General features: G+C 36.0%; 1 protein-coding gene across 1 annotated transcript in view; it reads right to left on the minus strand.

Moving 5' to 3' along the window:
- The window catches only part of nudcd1 (NudC domain containing 1), a 53,922-nt gene extending 31,371 nt beyond the window's left edge, over positions 1-22,551 (minus strand). Inside the window, exons 1-2 of the mRNA XM_067425329.1 lie at positions 22,309-22,551; positions 21,897-22,051 (exon numbers count right to left, since the gene is read on the minus strand). Coding sequence (XP_067281430.1) covers positions 21,897-22,051; positions 22,309-22,423 — 270 coding nt within the window. The 5' untranslated portion in view covers positions 22,424-22,551. The remainder of the gene's footprint in view (positions 1-21,896; positions 22,052-22,308) is intronic.
- Positions 22,552-22,785: the final 234 nt, after the last annotated feature.

Here is a 22,785-nt window from a genome sequence, read left to right on the forward strand (position 1 = left end):
AATCCCATACTAAACATAGACAAAGTTCCAAAAGTTAAGGTGGACGTTTGATGGGAGTATTTCTTTGTCAAAAATACTACTTCCGGTTAGTCATAAGTTTCGGCCAAGCGGCAACCTCCCGCGATCTTGAAGCCAATACGGAAGTAATGTAAACTGTAATTCCTTAACTGGCCACTAGAGGCAGGCTCCAGAAGGGAGCAGAATCTCATTGAGCCCCATGTTAAAATTCTCAACTTTAAAGCAGAAAAAAACATGTTTACAGCCTGGTACAAATTGTGGTTTTGGCTTATAAGGCTAATTTTGATCTTCATGACAACTCTGAGGGGGGTGAATTTTTTTATAACTCATTCGTTTCCGTTATATAAAGCCTTAAGGTTCTGCATAATTAAGGGCGTGGTTACAAGTGGATAGCCATTTATCCGCCGTCTATAGTTATTGCGTCACCTCAGCTCCGCGCACATCCCGCCTTTTTGCCCATTTTCTGTTATCCGGGAGTGACACGCGTTGACTCGCTCACAAGATGGCAACGCCCAGCTCGCCCCTACTTTAAGCTTCAGAACGGCTTATCAGAATCCGATGGGTGACGTCACGGACACTACGTCCATATTTTTTTACAGTCTATGGTTTCGGCAAGTTTTTCGAGATCATGCGTCCCCTTTGACGTTAATGGGGGCGGAATTTCCTTGTATGGGCCTTACGGACAATTCTACCGGAAGCGCGTGAGAGAGAGAGAGGGAGAGAGCGAAAGCAACAGGCTACGCCCATCAAAGCGCTGGCTTGTAGGATGCGCTGAACAGGTGATGTGCACATAACAATGTCACCAAAAAAGTGCGCAGATTCCCCAAAAACCCCGCGTTAAGGCAACAGTGGATGTAATTTGCTTTTCCGGATCAGCAACTGAGTTGCGCGAATGTTTATATCTGTTCGCTGCATTTCGGTGCCGACTGTTTCATAAACAAGGCCCAGCTCGACGCCGGATTTTCCCAATCGCCTAATGCTGAATGATGGAGCAGTCCCAACGTTAGAAGGGTGAGTGAGACTGCTTCAAATGTCTGTGTTTTTTTTAGTCCGCTTACTGTCTACACAAACCATGCGTAAACACACAAACACACGTGCACAACTGCACTTCCCACATGTCCACCTTCAAAGACAAAAATACGACGATATAATTCAAGTATAAATATGTAAATAACACAAGCCGCTAAGCATATTATATAGTTAGTGTATAACTTGTACCACATAGAGACGTCCTGCTCTAGTCGTTTTTGCTGCTGCTCCTGTTCAACTGCAGCCTCGGGGTCTGATTCCGGATCATAGATGTATGGCTGTATCTGATTAAAAGCCATATTTTTATTTTGAATAAAGTTTTTTTCCCGCTGTTGACACAGCTTTACGACGCACTCGACTCAACATAGCAGCAGCGAGCACACGTCATTATTTAGCTCCGCTCACACGACACGCCCCCACCCGCTCGGCTTTTTTCGGAAAGACTCGGAACAGCGCATCTTTCTTATATAATTATTAAAAAAATAAAGACTTTTCGGAGATATGCAGGATGCAATGCTACTCTATAGGTACTCAAGATTGACATGACACTGACTGAAACTGAGTGTTTCACCCCCCCTTTAAAATATTAAAATGCATTATCCAAACTTAAATGGCTGTAATTCAAGAATGCTATGGAATATATGAATATTCTATGGAATATATGAATAAGTTTGGTCTTGTTTTAAAGAAGACACCCAGCAGAATATCTGAAATGAAATGTACTGTACTTAATCGTTTTATTTTATATAAAAAATATTTTTTACAAAATATTTTTTACTCTAAAATTACTATAAAATTAAAAGCCATAAGTCTACCCAAGATGTGTTCCAAATGTGAAGTTGATTTCACAAAAATTTAAGTTTATATTTCCCAATTTTGTTTAGGAGCTGTACCAAAAATTGTCACCCGGTGTCATCCACATTCCATAGATTTTTTTAAAAGTAATTTTCTGTAACAAATGAATAAATGTGTCCAAATATCATTTCTATCACAAAGAACCCACCAAATATGGAATCTTAAGACCCAATATGTGTTTTGTCAAGATTCAAAAAGGTTTTGATTATAAAGAAGTTAAAGTTTGTAATTTGAAACCTGACACCACCCACTAGAGGAGGAGCCAGCTAGAAGAATTTAGAGTAACATTTCCATGGTAATGCTGCATTCACACCAAACATGAATAGAGCGTCAACTTCGCGTCTAGTTGGACGTTTGAATCCATTTGCGTGAATAGAGCGAATAGGACGTGCAAATAAATCGAGTGTTTGAAGCTAAATAGATGCGCGTCTGGATGTCCTGCGGCGTGAAAGACACGGTTAGCTCCTGGAGCGATTCGAAAGCATGTCTATTTAGCTTCAAACACTTGATTTATTTGTGCGTCCAATTCGCTTTATTCGTGTGTTTACATTGACTTAAAGGTCAATGGCTGCTGGTTCACCCAAAAATGAAATTTATGTAATTAGTTTAAGATATTTTATATTTAGTCCGAGAGCTTATGGAAGTGTATGTACAGTATACTGTCCTTGACCATAAAGGTAATATCATCAAAGTAGTCCATATATGACATCAGTTGGTTAATTAGAATCTCTTGAAGAATCAAAAATAAATTTTGGTCCAAAAATCACAAAAAAATATGACTTTATTCAGCATTGTATTCTCTTCCCTGTTTGTTCTCAAATAAAGATTCAAATAGTTGCGAATCAGTGTATTGATTCATGATTCGGATCGCCAATGTCACGTGATTTCAGCAGTTGGGCAGATTGACATGCAGGCATACATACATGACAACATAAAGCAGACAAACTGCTTGCACTATTTTCAGGCGTAATATCATTGCACCGCTGCACCCATAGTACAGCAGAAAAAAATTGTGAACGTTTTTGGTCATTTTTAAGAGAGATGCTAACGGTCTAATCAGATTCAATGACCTATGCTAAGCTATGCTGAAAGTTTTACTGGCTGAATGGTCTATGCTAAGCTATGCTGAAAGTTTTACTGTTGGAAAACAGTAAAACTCAACTGTTTAACTCTAGGGGAGTTGGAAAATGAGCCTATTAACAAAAAAAAGTGGAGTGTTCCTTTAACATGAAAACCATTTGCTCCAGGTGATCTATTCGCATTCGGTGTGAACGCAGCATAAAACATTTTCGAAACTGAATTTTCAAAATTTTCACAGGGTGGATTTTCAATTTATATGCTTTTGAATTATAACTAATTTATGATGCTTACTATAGTATGTGATATGAAAAAGGCAATAAAAAAAGAGCACCAAGAGCCTTGCTTGCAGAACCGATTTAGGGACAACAACATGATCATAAATTGCACATTTACCAATCTTAATAAATTAGTTTTTAAAGATTTTTAGGTGAAGGTAATCTAAAATAGATTGAAACGCACACATAAATATAACAAAAAAAACACACTAATCAATAATACTGGCCAATAACCAATGAGGAAATACTGCAAATTCCTAGATTAAGGCATTAAACTGTGAGCACTATAAATTGCTTTCTATTATTTATAAAATGACTGCGGTTTTAATAAAGTAAATCAGAAAAACAAGATAAGCAAGTTTGATACCGGTGAGCTCAGGATTTGATCAACATCTCAAAATCAAAAAGATAACTTCTGCCCTGACACAACTATAAACCATGAATGCCCTCTGCTGGTAATAGAAGCTACTTCTTTCCTAGTCCAGCCCTCCTCAACATTAAAGGGTTAGTTCACTCACAAATGAAAATTCTGGTCATTCATTAATGTCCTCATGTTGTTCCAAACCCGTAAGACCCATTCATTTTAAGAACAGTTTCAAGATATTTTTGATGAATCCTCTGACTCCTCCATATACATATATTTATTTAACACTTTCAAGGCCCAGAAAGGTAATAAAGACATTATTAAAATAGACCATGTGACTCCCGTGGTTCAACCTTAATGTTATGAAGTGACCAGAATACTTTTTGAACGCAAAATAAGAATAAATAAATAATGACTTTATTCAACAATTTATTGTAGCCTGTCATACTCTTACTCTGTTGATGCAGTGTTAATTAATTGTCTATAGAGGGCTCAGAGAACTTTTGGTTCTCACATTTTTTGGTGAACTAACCCTTTAAACACTAGAATGAGATGATCGTTCAAATTGACACATTCTTGGAGATGTGGCAGCTGACATAGGACACTGATCGAGAAGCACCCACCACTATATCCCTTGGTTCAAAACATTTACCCCGATTTTAAGAGACAATAACTAGTCTTAGACTAAAATGCATGTTTGAGGCATTTGAGGCACACCTGAAAGCAACTAAAATATATCAGTTCCATTGTTTTGTCTCAAGACGCACACCAGTAATGTTTTTTTTTTTTTTTTTCTAAGGCAGGTTTATAAAATTTACTTAAATGTCCTAATTAAACGAAGGCCTAATCCTGACTTAATCTAAACCCTGTCTGTGAATCCGGGCCATACTGTGCATAGAAAAATGTTTTTTAAAACTTTTAAACGCGAAAGCCCCCCATTTTTCAACACACTATTCAAAGGCCCTCCATATTGGCTGTTTTTCCTCTGCTTCTTCTTCTGCTGTAATTATGACAGAATTAATTGTTTTCAAACTTCCTTATTAACAGAAACTGGTGTTGATATAAGTAATTGAAGGTAAAAATAATTTCTGTTACAAATGTTAATTAAGTATTCATTTTTTCATTTTTATTCAATAAATACAATTTAACAATTAACCTAGTTAAATAATGTGATATTCTACATTATGCGATACAATATTGCTATTAGTGTGTAAAATCTATTTAAATTACTATTATTTTTTTTATTTTATTTTTTATTAAAAACTGAGAATGATACCATTTGTGTTTTACATTATTTCTGGTCTACAACTTCTGAAAGTGACTAGCAGTGTTTTGGCAAAAATGTATGTTAAAAAAATGTATTTGGTAGTTTGAGTGTGTAACAAAACACGAAACAGAACTGAAGGGGTCACATGCTTTCAGAGAGGCCACTTGTATGCACATTTTGGTGTGTGGGTCAGACAGCAGACAGCATCAGACTGCAAGTTGTTTTTCGCAAGTTATTGCATATAATGACTCTTTTTAACATTAAGCAAGTCACATAAGTAACAGTCATGTGCCCAGTCGATTCTCTGCTACGTGTATGCCGACCTAAAACATAAACTTTTCACAATGTTGAAGTAGCCTATTAAAATCATTTCGATATTTCGTGCCGTTGCGATATATTTTTATAATTTCGATATATTGCACAGGCCTATTAGGCAGCCACCAATTGTGCAAGTTCTCCCACTTAAAAAGATGAGAGAGGCCTGTAATTTTTATCATAGGTACAATTCAACTAAGAGAGACAGAATGAGTCTCTCACATTGTCTGATTTTTAAAGAATTTATTTGCACATTATGGTAGAAAATAAATATTTGGTCAACAACACAAGTTCACCTCAATACTTTGTTATATAACCGTTGTTGGCAATGACAGAGGTCAAATGTTTTCTGTAAGTCTCCGCAAGGTTTTTACACACTGTTGCTGGTAGTTTGGCCCATTCCTCCCTCCAGATCTCCTCTAGAGCAGTGATGTTTTGGGGCTGTCACTGGGCAACACTCCCTCCAAAGATTTTCTATGGGGTTGAGATCTAGAGACTGGCTAGGCCACTCCAGGATGCTTCTGACGAAGCCATTCCTTATTGCCCGGGTGGTGCGTTTGGGATCATTGTCATGCTGAAAGACCCAGCCACATTTCATCTTCAGTGCCCTTGCTGATGGAAGGAGGTTTTTACTCAAAATCTAGCAAAGCATTGCTACTTGGGCGCAGAGATATCATGGCTCTCATCCTCACGTCCTCTGGCTGTTCAGCGATCGCAATGTGTTGCGTGATATCTCTGCACCCAAGTAGCAGTGCTTCGTCTGTGCTTCCTCATTATATAGTCTCAAGTCAATATCTGCCTAGGAAATCGCTTAGTTTTAATCTGCATCGCTATTTGTACTTGTGAATACGCAGGCCACAAGAAGTAATTAGGTGGGTGGGTTTTTTTGGGACCACTTTTACTCAGGACATGCTAGCTGGGAACATAGGATTCCATTCATTATGCTAAGCTAAGCTAGCGGCGACCCTGCCAAACTAAAAAAAATGCATGCACTGAGACGAAAATGTGCTACTTTGGTCCCAGCTCTCTGCAGGTCACTCACTAGGTCCCTGTGTGGTTTTGGGATTTTTGATCAACGTTCTTGTGATCATTTTGATCCCACAGTGTGAGATCTTGCACGGAGCCCCAGATTGAGGGAGATTATCAGTGGTCTTGTATGTCTTACATTCTCTAATAATTGCTCCCAAAGTTAATTTCTCCACATCAAGTGCTTACCTATTGCAGACTCAGTCTTCCAAGTCTGGTGCAGGTCTACAATTTTGTTTCTGGTGTCCTTCGACTGCACTTTGGTCTTGGCCATTGTGTACTTTGGAGCAAAGTCCTGCACAGGTTCGGGTACCCGCTACCCCGACGGGTCGACCCGCGAATTTTGCTGAAACGGGTGAAAAACATCCAACTGTGTCGGATACGGGTGTGGGTCGGGTCGGACAAGGGGGAAACACAGGTCTAACACGGGTTTAAAACAGTCACGTGCGAACGTAAAAATATATGCATATTTTTAGGAACACATCTACAAAAATATGTCTTGCCTGTATTTCAAGTTAATAAATTAATTTCAAAAGAATATCAGGTTATTTGTGCTCGCACCCTCCCAGGATACTCTCACTTTCAAAAAATCCCTCAAGGCTTCAAGGGGGTCGCACACCGGAGGGGAAGCTCAGCGCCGGACGCGCACATTATATATGCCACACGCGAGCTCAGTTTCGAATCCACTTCTGACAGAAGAGGTGCATAATGTGTAATACATAATCTTGTAGCACAGGGCGAAATCAGTAGGCTACATTGGCACGGCAGGATTTTGAACAACTTCCTGAGTCGCCGTGGACAGGCGGCGAATGCCGCGGCCAGTGTGTGTACACTCATTGAAAACAATGTGTTCGGATTTTAAAGACATGGCACGGTGCTGTAATTACTTTTGACCTGTCAACCAATGTGTAGGACTATATAATGCTTTTCGGGTGCAGGTCGGGTGTCGGTTCTATTTTAAGCAGGTTGAGTCGGGTGCGGACTTTAATTAGTGCTCCATGTCGGAAAACGGGTCGGATGCGGTGTAACACACCGCGGGTACTGGCGGGTGTGGATTTACAAAATCGGACCCGTGCAGGACTCTGCTTTGGAGTCTGAATGTTTAAGGTTGTGGACAGGTGTCTTTTATACTGATAATGAGTTAAAACAGATGCCATTAATACAGGTAACCACTTTTTGTGTTGAATAAAGTTGTAACAAAATATCAACTTTATTCAACAATTTCTTCTAGCCTGTGTCAGACTCGTACGTTGACACAATGTAAACAGTGCAGGGGGTTCCAGAACACCAATTTATCATTGGCTGTAACAACTCACGTTAATCAATCAATCAACTTTATTTATATAGGGCTTTTACAATCACGATTGTGTCAAAGCAGCTTAGTAGTAATAGGATGCACCTTATGACAAAAAGATTTATGGCTTTGACCTTTTGACCTTTTGCCCGATTGAACTTCCGGGGTCACGGTCATGGAGGGGTTTCCGGTATGATTTATGACGTGACCTTTTGACCTTCCGGGGGTTATGGGGATTAGGGGTATAATTTATGACGTGCCCTTTGACCTTCCGGGGTTTATGGGGATTACGGGTATAATTTATCACGTGCCCTTTGACCTTCCGGGGGTTATGGGGATTACCGGTATAATATATAATGTCTTGACAGATGGTTTTATCCTTTGAAGTGGGTATGATATATTTGTGACGGAAAGTTTTATCCTTTGAAGAGGGTATAATATATGATGTTTTGAAGTCGTTAATAATATATGAAGTCGTTAATAATGATAATATATGGTGTTTTTTATCCTTTGAAGAGGTTATGATATATATTTGTGACGGAAAGTTTTATCCTTTGAAGAGGGTATAATATATGATGTTTTGAAGTCGTTAATAATATATGAAGTCGTTAATAATGATAATATATGGTGTTTTTTATCCTTTGAAGAGGTTATGATATATATTTGTGACGGAAAGTTTTATCCTTTGAAGTTCGGGCTATCAGGACCCTCCTCCTCCTCATACCATATTATCATGCTGTACTGTGAAGTGTATCTCTCACAAGCATTCTCTTCTTTTCAAATAATATAAACGAAAATCTACCCCGCAAAAGTTGAATGTTTATAAAATAGTTTAATAAAAACAATATTTAAAAAACCCTGAACCAACCATTTCAGTTTTAAATAAAATGGAGTCACAAAAAAAAAATTGCAAATTGCATCAAAAAGCGTTTATAGATTCGAAGTAAAAAACACACTGCTTATAAAGCAATACAATGTATGAAACGGTTCACACAAAATCATTTAGAGATATTATTTAGTAATATTTAGACAGTCTGCGTCTAACATTTCACATCTTTTAAAAACAAAGTTCCCATACCATCCAGGCATCCTATTTCCTGAATGTCTCCCGAAGCAGCCTCTCTTACCCGTGGGCTGGGGTTTGCGGGTGTGTATTCCTGACACCTTGTTGCCATCCGCTTCAGACCTCGCCTAATATATGGCACAATTATCCATTTTGAAACGTTCCTCATCTGTTGGAGTTGGACTATAGGGCCTCACAGGTCACGACATGCGTTAAATGTTTATAGAGTTGAAGAAAAACATACTGCTTATGAAGCAACGCAATGTATGAAACGTGTTCACAAAAATCATCTAGAGATATTATTTAGTAATATCATAATCATAATATTTAGAGAGTCTGCATCTAACTTTCCACATCTTTTAAAAAATAATTAAATAATACATTAATTAATATAATTTATAAGCTGTTTTGCTCATGGGTCAAAGTTTGATCAGGGGAATACCTGAAACGCACACGCACACACAAACACGGTAATTGGTTCTATAAAATTAACTTTTCTCTATTTTAAATGAATAAAAACAAATGTTACTAAAATTATTTGAACACTTTTAGTTATAGTTTTAGCAAAATATAATAATAAATAAATATAAAAATACCTTTAATTTTTAGAGAGTTGAAGAAGATAAAAAGCAAATAGTATCAGCCAAAACCCCCTCCGATCCTCCCAGAGTACTCCACTATGAAACGAATGCTTCAGACCCCCCTTGGACGGGAGGGGTTAGAGCTGAGACTCATGTCACAGCACATGTTAAGTTTGTCTGCCAATGCCTTTCCAGAGCCAATATTTAGTTTGTACTAATTTTCTTTCAAAGTATAATCTTTAAAGTTTAAATGAGATCTAAATCCAATCTTTAAAGTTTAAATAAAGTCGTATCTTCTTTATCTACCTATGAGACAACCGTATAAGATCTGATGCCACATTGTAGGAATGATTTTCCTTAAATTCAACCTAAAGTATATTCTTACTAAAATCGTCTGTTCAAAAACTTTAGCTTGTTTAAAATGTAAAATCTTAGATCTTATTTCTACAAATATTCAAAGCAGGTCTTAAACTATTAACCTTGTATGAACCCCATGCTATGAAACACATCGACAAAGTTTGCCATCTGTGGTCAAAGACACTGCATAAGTAACGTTTAATTTTACTCGTCTTAGTCTAAGCACGATCTTTAAATAATAACCGGTCATATCTTATACTACTACTATGGTAGCCGTGATCTAGGATTGTAAGTCGCATATGATTTTTATTTTCTTGCGTCTTCCAAACTGGTCTTCATCAGTGTGGAAACATACCCTTTACATAAAATATACTATCAGTTATCTACTCAAAATGCATAGAATTTTGAAAATGTAATGCTCATGTATGTTGTATGTTTTTGAGACAGTTTGTCTGTTGGACAGCATGAACAGACTTTGGAGAGAGCGGATGACGCTAGGAGGGAGATTGCCCTTTGACCCCAACGATTTTGCAGGCTGTTAAAGACCCTGCAAGGTAGTCATTCATTTCAGTTGTTATTCACCAAAACAGCACAGAGTGAATCTTTAACATTTAAAATTGTGCATAAAAACCTTACAATTAAACTTACATTTAAAGATGGTACATGTCCCATGGATCTATATTTTACTTTTCTTAGTTCTACAAAGTTTTAATATCAATTAAACTCCTAGTTGACAATAATGTTTGCTGCAATGCTCACAACTGTAAGATACACTACATATGTAAGATAGCAAAATAAAACACTGTATGACACTAGTTTAACATTTGAAGAAAAAGTTTACCAAATGCATCTACATATCCGTTGTGTTCTGACACAAAGCCGTTAATTGGGACGTATTGTTTTATAAAATGTACTTTTCCTATGTCTGCAAAGTTTCATGCTACTTTTACTAGCCTGATAAAAATGTAGTTAATACATTGTGAAACAAGACAATCACGCTACCAAATACATTTGATTTTAAGAAAAAGGGGTGTTTTAAAATACAACTGAACCAGATTATTTTCTCTTTTGACACACTATTAGAAAAAAAACTTTCTCTGTGATGTTGGAATAGGCCTAGGTCTTTTTAAAGTATCACATCAGGCATGTAACAATCATGCAGTGCAATGATCCAGATGAAGCTTCTTATCAAACAAAGACAATTATATTTATCTTTCACTTGTGAATATTTGTACGCTAGTATCACACTTGCCATTTTTAATAGTCTTTACTATTGCCTTACGCATCCCAATCCAGCTAAATTATCATTTGTTTCACATGTTTATGTCTTTTTCCCTATATCATTTTTGGCTCAATTAAATCGATATCGATTAAAGTTTATGGTCATTGCATCTTCCCTATACGGATACAATCCAAACATGTTCTTTGTAGGAATTATGTGGGACACAAAACTCGGCGTAAATTCAAGAGGCCTAGAGGAAGAAAGCAGTGAAATTGTATAAGAAAAAATGTCCGCTTTATTGCGATACGCATTTTTCCCCCATTGCCTATTCTTAGTCATATGATCAAGATTACTGTTCGCATTTTATTTGCGAACAGTAATTTGTTTTTAGGTAAAGATTCCTATCTGGTCGTTGTCAGTGCAAGTTTGTGCAAATCATTTTAAGCATTTTTATTAAACGTCAGACTAAACTTATTTGTTTTCTTTTGACAAACCTACATTTCAAACGATTCACCTCCAATGCTCCACAACCACAGGGACAACACTCCTGAAACCTAATCTTGGTGAATTTTTCTCACCTAGAACACAAAACTTTGTTCATACCAAACAAGTACGTTTTACACATGTTGACTATTTAACTATTTTTGTAGGTATCATGACATTTTAGAGGAATTACTAAAAGATTAAAACACCAGAATCACAATGTTTGTTGACGATGTGATTGTCATATTTAGTTAAATTTCAGATGACCGTTTTGTTTGTTGAACTTTTTGACAAAGGCTCTTCTTTGAGCACCATCAACATTATAGGAATAAATGAAAATTAAGAAATGACGAGACAGTCTTTCTATTTGACCGTGTTTGACTAAAGTGATATTTCTTTTACTGTCACTACAGTCTCAGTCTCATCTACGATGAGGAATCACATGAACCGTCACCGTGAAAAGTAAGTCTGCTGTTCTACAGCTGAAACATATACGCCTGTTGCATTCATTAAAGTTTGCGCTTGTTAAACCAAGTTAGACTCCTCTTATAAAGGTTATAGACACATTTTGAACATTAGCCTTATACGCGTTTTATCCATGCACAAATCTCTATGTAATTCGAGAAGTACATTTACGAAAGTATCATTTTATAATCAATTTAGGAAAAAAACATTCACAAGCAACTGTCAAAGTTTGTTATTTTGGATTTGTAAATAATGACTTTTACTACTCCACCAGATAGGCATGAGGTTTAGATGATTTTAAATGTGTGACCAAACTCTTCTTTTGACAAACCAACATTTCAAATTATGTAACGAATCGTTTCTTTCAACATCCCACTTGACATTAAAGATTGTGACGTGTCGTCAACTATCATCGACATCTGACCCTGACGTACGACACATCGGTTGTAATAAACAAGATGTGCTAAAAATTCTGTCCGATTTGTTAGCGGGATAATACCGCATCAACATAACCCGTTCCTGTTTTAGGTTCTAGGTCAATTCAAGCATAATCTTTATGCAACAATTAGTACGCGTGCACAATTTACCACAAATGTTTACCGCGGATAAGATAAGAGACATTTAGCTATAATGAAATCATAATACAGAAATCCTTTCTTCTGATCTATTGTAAAAGTTTGTAAAGTAGATTTTTCCCTGCCAGTAGAGGACAGTTTTACATTTTGTTTCAAAGACTACCCTTTGAGCAGAGTCAAACAGGCATAATACAGCATTAAAAAAAAAATTAAACTTATGTTATTTTAGGGGGTCTGTCTGCATAATGCGTCAACATGAAAAGCGAGTCTCGTGTTCTTTGAAATATTACGCTTACCATCCACAGAACAGGGGTTAGAAGCCGTGACATGATTAATCTCACTGAGTGTGTTAAAGCGGCTGGTGTTTTATGGCTATCGAAAGCACCACATTCTTGTTAGTCACATCAAAGCCCCTACCTACTGAATTTAGTATTTAAAGAAGTTAGGAAACGGTCTGCAACTCTAGCGTTACAATGACTACTGAAACATCTTTGGTGGGTGTAACACCGACAAGAAGTTCTGTTGAAACGGAAGAAAACCTTCCTTACGCACTACAGAAAAAACAGAGGATCCATTTGACCAAGTTTCTTCATGAAGATGATTTTGTCAAACAGGAATTTCTGCTAGGTGACGTTTATATCGGGGGGTTTGTTTTTGACAAGACATCACACACGGTCAAACTCTACGCCATGGAATTTTTTGAAGAAGAACTTACATCGGAGACACCTTGCGTGCTTTTCCCCGCTAAAGACTGGTCATTTTTCTACAACCGTGTTTGGAGCGATCTTAATGGGGTTGCTAGTAAAACCTATTACATAAACGAATGGGATGGAGCGACGCCCAATGTGAGGTACAAGGTGACAAAGGACAGTAAGGAACCAAAGCCTGATGATTACGTACTCGTATCAACCTGCAGGAACAAGACGCTACATGAACAAAACCGCCTTAAGGTGCGTAAATGTTATGAGGAGGCTGAAATTCGAAATTCAAAGTATTGGCTTCAAAGCAGCAGTGATTCCGACTCTGATAATGACTTCCCAATTCCAGAGGACTACCCTTTCGAATGCTGTACAAAGAGTCTCGTCCTCTTGTGGAGAGACATGTCTACGCTGCACAGCACCTTTTCACTAATAGACATGTTCTTTAAGCTGAGTTATATGTTGAGTGATACTGAATGATCAATCAATCAATCAATCAGTATTGGCGTATTACATGGTTAAGTCCTTTGTATAGAAAATATTAATACGTTTCAGTAAAACCATGCAGTATTTGTGCAATTACATTGTAATTGTAATGTTCCTTGTTTTGTGTTACTTGACATTATCTTAGTTTTTTTGTTTATTGGAAACAATTTCAATCCCCTCCGTTACAGGCTTAATAATGATTCACTCAAATTGTAGAATATTGTTTAAAATTGTGTGTATTTTTTGAAAAACATTAAAATTATTATTGATGTGTTACATAAACTATGCGCATTGTGTTTTAATTTTACTTGAGACAAATCAATATGACTATGTCAGTAAAAGTCTTTAACTGAAAATATCATCTTAGCATTATCTTAAAAGTCTGCACAAAAAGAAATTTCAACACTATCTAATTTCTGTTTTTTGTTTTGTTTTGTAAATCATAACTGGACTGAGTTACAATTATACACTTCTCTCTGGTGACATGTAGGACTTTTAACATGCCGGTACTTGTAGGACACAATCTGTAGGCGCATTTTCCAAAACTCGAATCACAATTCGCGCAACGACCTTCTGTTTTTACCACACATTAACACAATCCATGTTGGTTTCACACAATATCCAGTCGTTTAAAATAATTCTAAAATGCATACATTTTCTGTTCATACATGCTTAGCCAATACCAAAAATCATGGTTTCTTCCGGTCTTATTTACAAATGCTTAAACAGTACGTCACAAATGAAGAGCTAATGGTCCAATCTTTAAATATAGTATAAAGCCTCTACTTCTGCAACAACAGCAGCATCTTGAACGTATTGGAATACCGTATAAAAGAAAGACCGAAACAACTGATAAGCATAGTAGATCTCTGAAATATTTTCTTAATTGTATTAAATATTTTAACAGCTTCTATGTTTGAAATCATTTAAGATGATTATTATTTACCTCCTAAAGAATCAGCATTGCGAGCTGTCTAATACTGTTTGTAACAAGCTCAGACATTGTTCATAAAATAATCACAAATGATTGAACCTTTTATTTTTTAATAAACCGTTTCTGGACCTTGATACACTTAAGCTCTCTCCTAAAGTTGAAGAACAAGCTGCTCAAACAAGCTCTTTGAAAAACAAGCTGCTTGGTTGACTTGTTTCTTTTTTTGTACTGTGAATGTTCATAGGCATTTATATGCCTTATTGACTTGCTTTTTTCTTTACCCTGTGACATCTAAAATGTTCATTGTGTGCAACCTTTACACTTACATTTCTATTAGTTGCATGTACTGCACATTATTTAATAATGAGGGTTGCCATCATTTGATAACTGTTTTGAAAAAATATTTGTACATTTTAAACATTTCAGAATTTTATTTCAGGTTTTTGTTAGTTTTAAAGGCTTTCCAAGTGTTCTGATACTGAGATGACACTATCTATGCATATAACTGCTAGGATGATATTTTCAGTTAAAGACTTTTACTGACATAGTCATATTGATTTGTCTCAAGTAAAATTAAAACACAATGCGCATAGTTTATGTAACACATCAATAATAATTTTAATGTTTTTCAAAAAATACACACAATTTTAAACAATATTCTACAATTTGAGTGAATCATTATTAAGCCTGTAACGGAGGGGATTGAAATTGTTTCCAATAAACAAAAAAACTAAGATAATGTCAAGTAACACAAAACAAGGAACATTACAATTACAATGTAATTGCACAAATACTGCATGGTTTTACTGAAACGTATTAATATTTTCTATACAAAGGACTTAACCATGTAATACGCCAATACTGATTGATTGATTGATTGATCATTCAGTATCACTCAACATATAACTCAGCTTAAAGAACATGTCTATTAGTGAAAAGGTGCTGTGCAGCGTAGACATGTCTCTCCACAAGAGGACGAGACTCTTTGTACAGCATTCGAAAGGGTAGTCCTCTGGAATTGGGAAGTCATTATCAGAGTCGGAATCACTGCTGCTTTGAAGCCAATACTTTGAATTTCGAATTTCAGCCTCCTCATAACATTTACGCACCTTAAGGCGGTTTTGTTCATGTAGCGTCTTGTTCCTGCAGGTTGATACGAGTACGTAATCATCAGGCTTTGGTTCCTTACTGTCCTTTGTCACCTTGTACCTCACATTGGGCGTCGCTCCATCCCATTCGTTTATGTAATAGGTTTTACTAGCAACCCCATTAAGATCGCTCCAAACACGGTTGTAGAAAAATGACCAGTCTTTAGCGGGGAAAAGCACGCAAGGTGTCTCCGATGTAAGTTCTTCTTCAAAAAATTCCATGGCGTAGAGTTTGACCGTGTGTGATGTCTTGTCAAAAACAAACCCCCCGATATAAACGTCACCTAGCAGAAATTCCTGTTTGACAAAATCATCTTCATGAAGAAACTTGGTCAAATGGATCCTCTGTTTTTTCTGTAGTGCGTAAGGAAGGTTTTCTTCCGTTTCAACAGAACTTCTTGTCGGTGTTACACCCACCAAAGATGTTTCAGTAGTCATTGTAACGCTAGAGTTGCAGACCGTTTCCTAACTTCTTTAAATACTAAATTCAGTAGGTAGGGGCTTTGATGTGACTAACAAGAATGTGGTGCTTTCGATAGCCATAAAACACCAGCCGCTTTAACACACTCAGTGAGATTAATCATGTCACGGCTTCTAACCCCTGTTCTGTGGATGGTAAGCGTAATATTTCAAAGAACACGAGACTCGCTTTTCATGTTGACGCATTATGCAGACAGACCCCCTAAAATAACATAAGTTTAATTTTTTTTTTAATGCTGTATTATGCCTGTTTGACTCTGCTCAAAGGGTAGTCTTTGAAACAAAATGTAAAACTGTCCTCTACTGGCAGGGAAAAATCTACTTTACAAACTTTTACAATAGATCAGAAGAAAGGATTTCTGTATTATGATTTCATTATAGCTAAATGTCTCTTATCTTATCCGCGGTAAACATTTGTGGTAAATTGTGCACGCGTACTAATTGTTGCATAAAGATTATGCTTGAATTGACCTAGAACCTAAAACAGGAACGGGTTATGTTGATGCGGTATTATCCCGCTAACAAATCGGACAGAATTTTTAGCACATCTTGTTTATTACAACCGATGTGTCGTACGTCAGGGTCAGATGTCGATGATAGTTGACGACACGTCACAATCTTTAATGTCAAGTGGGATGTTGAAAGAAACGATTCGTTACATAATTTGAAATGTTGGTTTGTCAAAAGAAGAGTTTGGTCACACATTTAAAATCATCTAAACCTCATGCCTATCTGGTGGAGTAGTAAAAGTCATTATTTACAAATCCAAAATAACAAACTTTGACAGTTGCTTGTGAATGTTTTTTTCCTAAATTGATTATAAAATGATACTTTCGTAAATGTACTTCTCGAATTACATAGAGATTTGTGCATGGATAAAACGCGTATAAGGCTAATGTTCAAAATGTGTCTATAACCTTTATAAGAGGAGTCTAACTTGGTTTAACAAGCGCAAACTTTAATGAATGCAACAGGCGTATATGTTTCAGCTGTAGAACAGCAGACTTACTTTTCACGGTGACGGTTCATGTGATTCCTCATCGTAGATGAGACTGAGACTGTAGTGACAGTAAAAGAAATATCACTTTAGTCAAACACGGTCAAATAGAAAGACTGTCTCGTCATTTCTTAATTTTCATTTATTCCTATAATGTTGATGGTGCTCAAAGAAGAGCCTTTGTCAAAAAGTTCAACAAACAAAACGGTCATCTGAAATTTAACTAAATATGACAATCACATCGTCAACAAACATTGTGATTCTGGTGTTTTAATCTTTTAGTAATTCCTCTAAAATGTCATGATACCTACAAAAATAGTTAAATAGTCAACATGTGTAAAACGTACTTGTTTGGTATGAACAAAGTTTTGTGTTCTAGGTGAGAAAAATTCACCAAGATTAGGTTTCAGGAGTGTTGTCCCTGTGGTTGTGGAGCATTGGAGGTGAATCGTTTGAAATGTAGGTTTGTCAAAAGAAAACAAATAAGTTTAGTCTGACGTTTAATAAAAATGCTTAAAATGATTTGCACAAACTTGCACTGACAACGACCAGATAGGAATCTTTACCTAAAAACAAATTACTGTTCGCAAATAAAATGCGAACAGTAATCTTGATCATATGACTAAGAATAGGCAATGGGGGAAAAATGCGTATCGCAATAAAGCGGACATTTTTTCTTATACAATTTCACTGCTTTCTTCCTCTAGGCCTCTTGAATTTACGCCGAGTTTTGTGTCCCACATAATTCCTACAAAGAACATGTTTGGATTGTATCCGTATAGGGAAGATGCAATGACCATAAACTTTAATCGATATCGATTTAATTGAGCCAAAAATGATATAGGGAAAAAGACATAAACATGTGAAACAAATGATAATTTAGCTGGATTGGGATGCGTAAGGCAATAGTAAAGACTATTAAAAATGGCAAGTGTGATACTAGCGTACAAATATTCACAAGTGAAAGATAAATATAATTGTCTTTGTTTGATAAGAAGCTTCATCTGGATCATTGCACTGCATGATTGTTACATGCCTGATGTGATACTTTAAAAAGACCTAGGCCTATTCCAACATCACAGAGAAAGTTTTTTTTCTAATAGTGTGTCAAAAGAGAAAATAATCTGGTTCAGTTGTATTTTAAAACACCCCTTTTTCTTAAAATCAAATGTATTTGGTAGCGTGATTGTCTTGTTTCACAATGTATTAACTACATTTTTATCAGGCTAGTAAAAGTAGCATGAAACTTTGCAGACATAGGAAAAGTACATTTTATAAAACAATACGTCCCAATTAACGGCTTTGTGTCAGAACACAACGGATATGTAGATGCATTTGGTAAACTTTTTCTTCAAATGTTAAACTAGTGTCATACAGTGTTTTATTTTGCTATCTTACATATGTAGTGTATCTTACAGTTGTGAGCATTGCAGCAAACATTATTGTCAACTAGGAGTTTAATTGATATTAAAACTTTGTAGAACTAAGAAAAGTAAAATATAGATCCATGGGACATGTACCATCTTTAAATGTAAGTTTAATTGTAAGGTTTTTATGCACAATTTTAAATGTTAAAGATTCACTCTGTGCTGTTTTGGTGAATAACAACTGAAATGAATGACTACCTTGCAGGGTCTTTAACAGCCTGCAAAATCGTTGGGGTCAAAGGGCAATCTCCCTCCTAGCGTCATCCGCTCTCTCCAAAGTCTGTTCATGCTGTCCAACAGACAAACTGTCTCAAAAACATACAACATACATGAGCATTACATTTTCAAAATTCTATGCATTTTGAGTAGATAACTGATAGTATATTTTATGTAAAGGGTATGTTTCCACACTGATGAAGACCAGTTTGGAAGACGCAAGAAAATAAAAATCATATGCGACTTACAATCCTAGATCACGGCTACCATAGTAGTAGTATAAGATATGACCGGTTATTATTTAAAGATCGTGCTTAGACTAAGACGAGTAAAATTAAACGTTACTTATGCAGTGTCTTTGACCACAGATGGCAAACTTTGTCGATGTGTTTCATAGCATGGGGTTCATACAAGGTTAATAGTTTAAGACCTGCTTTGAATATTTGTAGAAATAAGATCTAAGATTTTACATTTTAAACAAGCTAAAGTTTTTGAACAGACGATTTTAGTAAGAATATACTTTAGGTTGAATTTAAGGAAAATCATTCCTACAATGTGGCATCAGATCTTATACGGTTGTCTCATAGGTAGATAAAGAAGATACGACTTTATTTAAACTTTAAAGATTGGATTTAGATCTCATTTAAACTTTAAAGATTATACTTTGAAAGAAAATTAGTACAAACTAAATATTGGCTCTGGAAAGGCATTGGCAGACAAACTTAACATGTGCTGTGACATGAGTCTCAGCTCTAACCCCTCCCGTCCAAGGGGGGTCTGAAGCATTCGTTTCATAGTGGAGTACTCTGGGAGGATCGGAGGGGGTTTTGGCTGATACTATTTGCTTTTTATCTTCTTCAACTCTCTAAAAATTAAAGGTATTTTTATATTTATTTATTATTATATTTTGCTAAAACTATAACTAAAAGTGTTCAAATAATTTTAGTAACATTTGTTTTTATTCATTTAAAATAGAGAAAAGTTAATTTTATAGAACCAATTACCGTGTTTGTGTGTGCGTGTGCGTTTCAGGTATTCCCCTGATCAAACTTTGACCCATGAGCAAAACAGCTTATAAATTATATTAATTAATGTATTATTTAATTATTTTTTAAAAGATGTGGAAAGTTAGATGCAGACTCTCTAAATATTATGATTATGATATTACTAAATAATATCTCTAGATGATTTTTGTGAACACGTTTCATACATTGCGTTGCTTCATAAGCAGTATGTTTTTCTTCAACTCTATAAACATTTAACGCATGTCGTGACCTGTGAGGCCCTATAGTCCAACTCCAACAGATGAGGAACGTTTCAAAATGGATAATTGTGCCATATATTAGGCGAGGTCTGAAGCGGATGGCAACAAGGTGTCAGGAATACACACCCGCAAACCCCAGCCCACGGGTAAGAGAGGCTGCTTCGGGAGACATTCAGGAAATAGGATGCCTGGATGGTATGGGAACTTTGTTTTTAAAAGATGTGAAATGTTAGACGCAGACTGTCTAAATATTACTAAATAATATCTCTAAATGATTTTGTGTGAACCGTTTCATACATTGTATTGCTTTATAAGCAGTGTGTTTTTTACTTCGAATCTATAAACGCTTTTTGATGCAATTTGCAATTTTTTTTTTGTGACTCCATTTTATTTAAAACTGAAATGGTTGGTTCAGGGTTTTTTAAATATTGTTTTTATTAAACTATTTTATAAACATTCAACTTTTGCGGGGTAGATTTTCGTTTATATTATTTGAAAAGAAGAGAATGCTTGTGAGAGATACACTTCACAGTACAGCATGATAATATGGTATGAGGAGGAGGAGGGTCCTGATAGCCCGAACTTCAAAGGATAAAACTTTCCGTCACAAATATATATCATAACCTCTTCAAAGGATAAAAAACACCATATATTATCATTATTAACGACTTCATATATTATTAACGACTTCAAAACATCATATATTATACCCTCTTCAAAGGATAAAACTTTCCGTCACAAATATATATCATAACCTCTTCAAAGGATAAAAAACACCATATATTATCATTATTAACGACTTCATATATTATTAACGACTTCAAAACATCATATATTATACCCTCTTCAAAGGATAAAACTTTCCGTCACAAATATATCATACCCACTTCAAAGGATAAAACCATCTGTCAAGACATTATATATTATACCGGTAATCCCCATAACCCCCGGAAGGTCAAAGGGCACGTGATAAATTATACCCGTAATCCCCATAAACCCCGGAAGGTCAAAGGGCACGTCATAAATTATACCCCTAATCCCCATAACCCCCGGAAGGTCAAAAGGTCACGTCATAAATCATACCGGAAACCCCTCCATGACCGTGACCCCGGAAGTTCAATCGGGCAAAAGGTCAAAAGGTCAAAGCCATAAATCTTTTTGTCATAAGGTGCATCCTATTACTACTCAGCTTCACAGTGTCAAACAGGATAATATTGCAACAAAATTAGATTTGGCTGTACAGTCTTTCCGGAGAAAACAGTGATGTTATCAGCTTATTTTCATTTAGCATATAGCGACAATGTTGGCAGATCTGTATTATAGTTTATAGAATTAATTAAAACCTAATTCATACATTTTATTTGTATAATTAGTTGAATAACTTTGATCATAATTGTGAGCATCGTGAGCATCATGGCCCAAGCACAGTCATTCTACCGCAGAACTAGGAAGCGGTGCACTGTTTACACTGCGTCGACAGCTTAAGAGATCTGACGCAGGCTAGAAGAAATTGTTGTATAAAGTTATTTTGTTACAACTTTATTCAACACAAAAATTACTTCATAAAATTAAGGTTGAACCCCTGGAGATGTTTTTAACTGTTTTTACCACCTTTCTGTGCCTTGAAAGTGTTAATTATATAGCTGTCCACAGAGGGTTCAGAGAGCTCTCGAAATTTCTTCACAGATTTCTTCACAAATATCTTCACAAATATCTTAATTTGTGTTCCGAAAATTAACTTACGGGTCTTACGGGTTTGTAATGGCATAAGGGGAGTAATTGATGGCAGAATTTTCATTTTTGGGGTGAACTAACTCTTTACAAATGCATATTGGTTTTTTGACCCACATATATTCGTTTCTGACCTACATATGCACATGGAGAAATACAGTAGCTTTGTCCTCCTGGAAGGAAATGTAATTGCTCAAAATATATGGCCCTTATCCATATTTCAGAAATTACATAACAAAAACTTACCAATGTGACTGTTAGATTGAGTACCCGGCCTTTGCTGTCCACAAAGTAGACGCTATCTTCATACCAGGGGTCTATATGGAGGTAGTTGTACATACCAAATGCTCTCACATGGTCCAGGGTATACTGACTGTCTTTCAGTTTAACCTCAGCCACAGCTGAAAGAAACAAAAGGAAGATTTGCATGACCAATGCCGCAACAATGCTTTGGGCTACCTTTAAGATCATAACAAAGATGCACAGATCTAGTTGTTCATAAAGAGTTGTGGTTTATAAGGACTGTTATAATGACAACACTGCTCTCACAGTGTAGTTAATGAAAGCCTTTTAGTTCATATACTTCACGCTACATTGAATAAAAACTTAAACAATTTATAAATCAGACTATAACAGGTCAAATAAAGAATTTGCTCACCTGCATCCAACTCAACATTGTAAGTAGGAATAGAATCCAGTGAAAGCCTGTAACTTTCAAAACTGGTATCCAGCAACTCTCTGTTTACCTTCAGTGAGCAATTCGGTAAAGCCATATTTCATTAAAATTATATTCCAAATAATCAGTATTCAGTTCGAGAACATGGGTCTCTAATAAAACCAAAATGTAACGTTGCTAGCAACAGGAAATAAGCTTTAACTGTAATGCACTCGCTAAAACCCGGACTAGTTTTCAGACGGACCGACCCAACAGGATTCTGGGAAATTGAGTTTTTTTCAGTTTCGTTTTTATAGTCTCTGTAATACATTAAAGGCCAAATACAATTTTTATATTTGTTTACATTTTATTTTTCATTTGTTTACACCTAAAAAGTTTATTTTTTTGGCCATTTAAAGAAAAAATGTGTAGGCTACTGGAAAACGTCAAATTAAATGTGCTATGCAAATAATCAGGCTG

This window comes from Pseudorasbora parva, chromosome 19 (assembly GCF_024679245.1).
Source record: "Pseudorasbora parva isolate DD20220531a chromosome 19, ASM2467924v1, whole genome shotgun sequence".
Taxonomy (NCBI): Eukaryota; Metazoa; Chordata; class Actinopteri; order Cypriniformes; family Gobionidae; genus Pseudorasbora; species Pseudorasbora parva.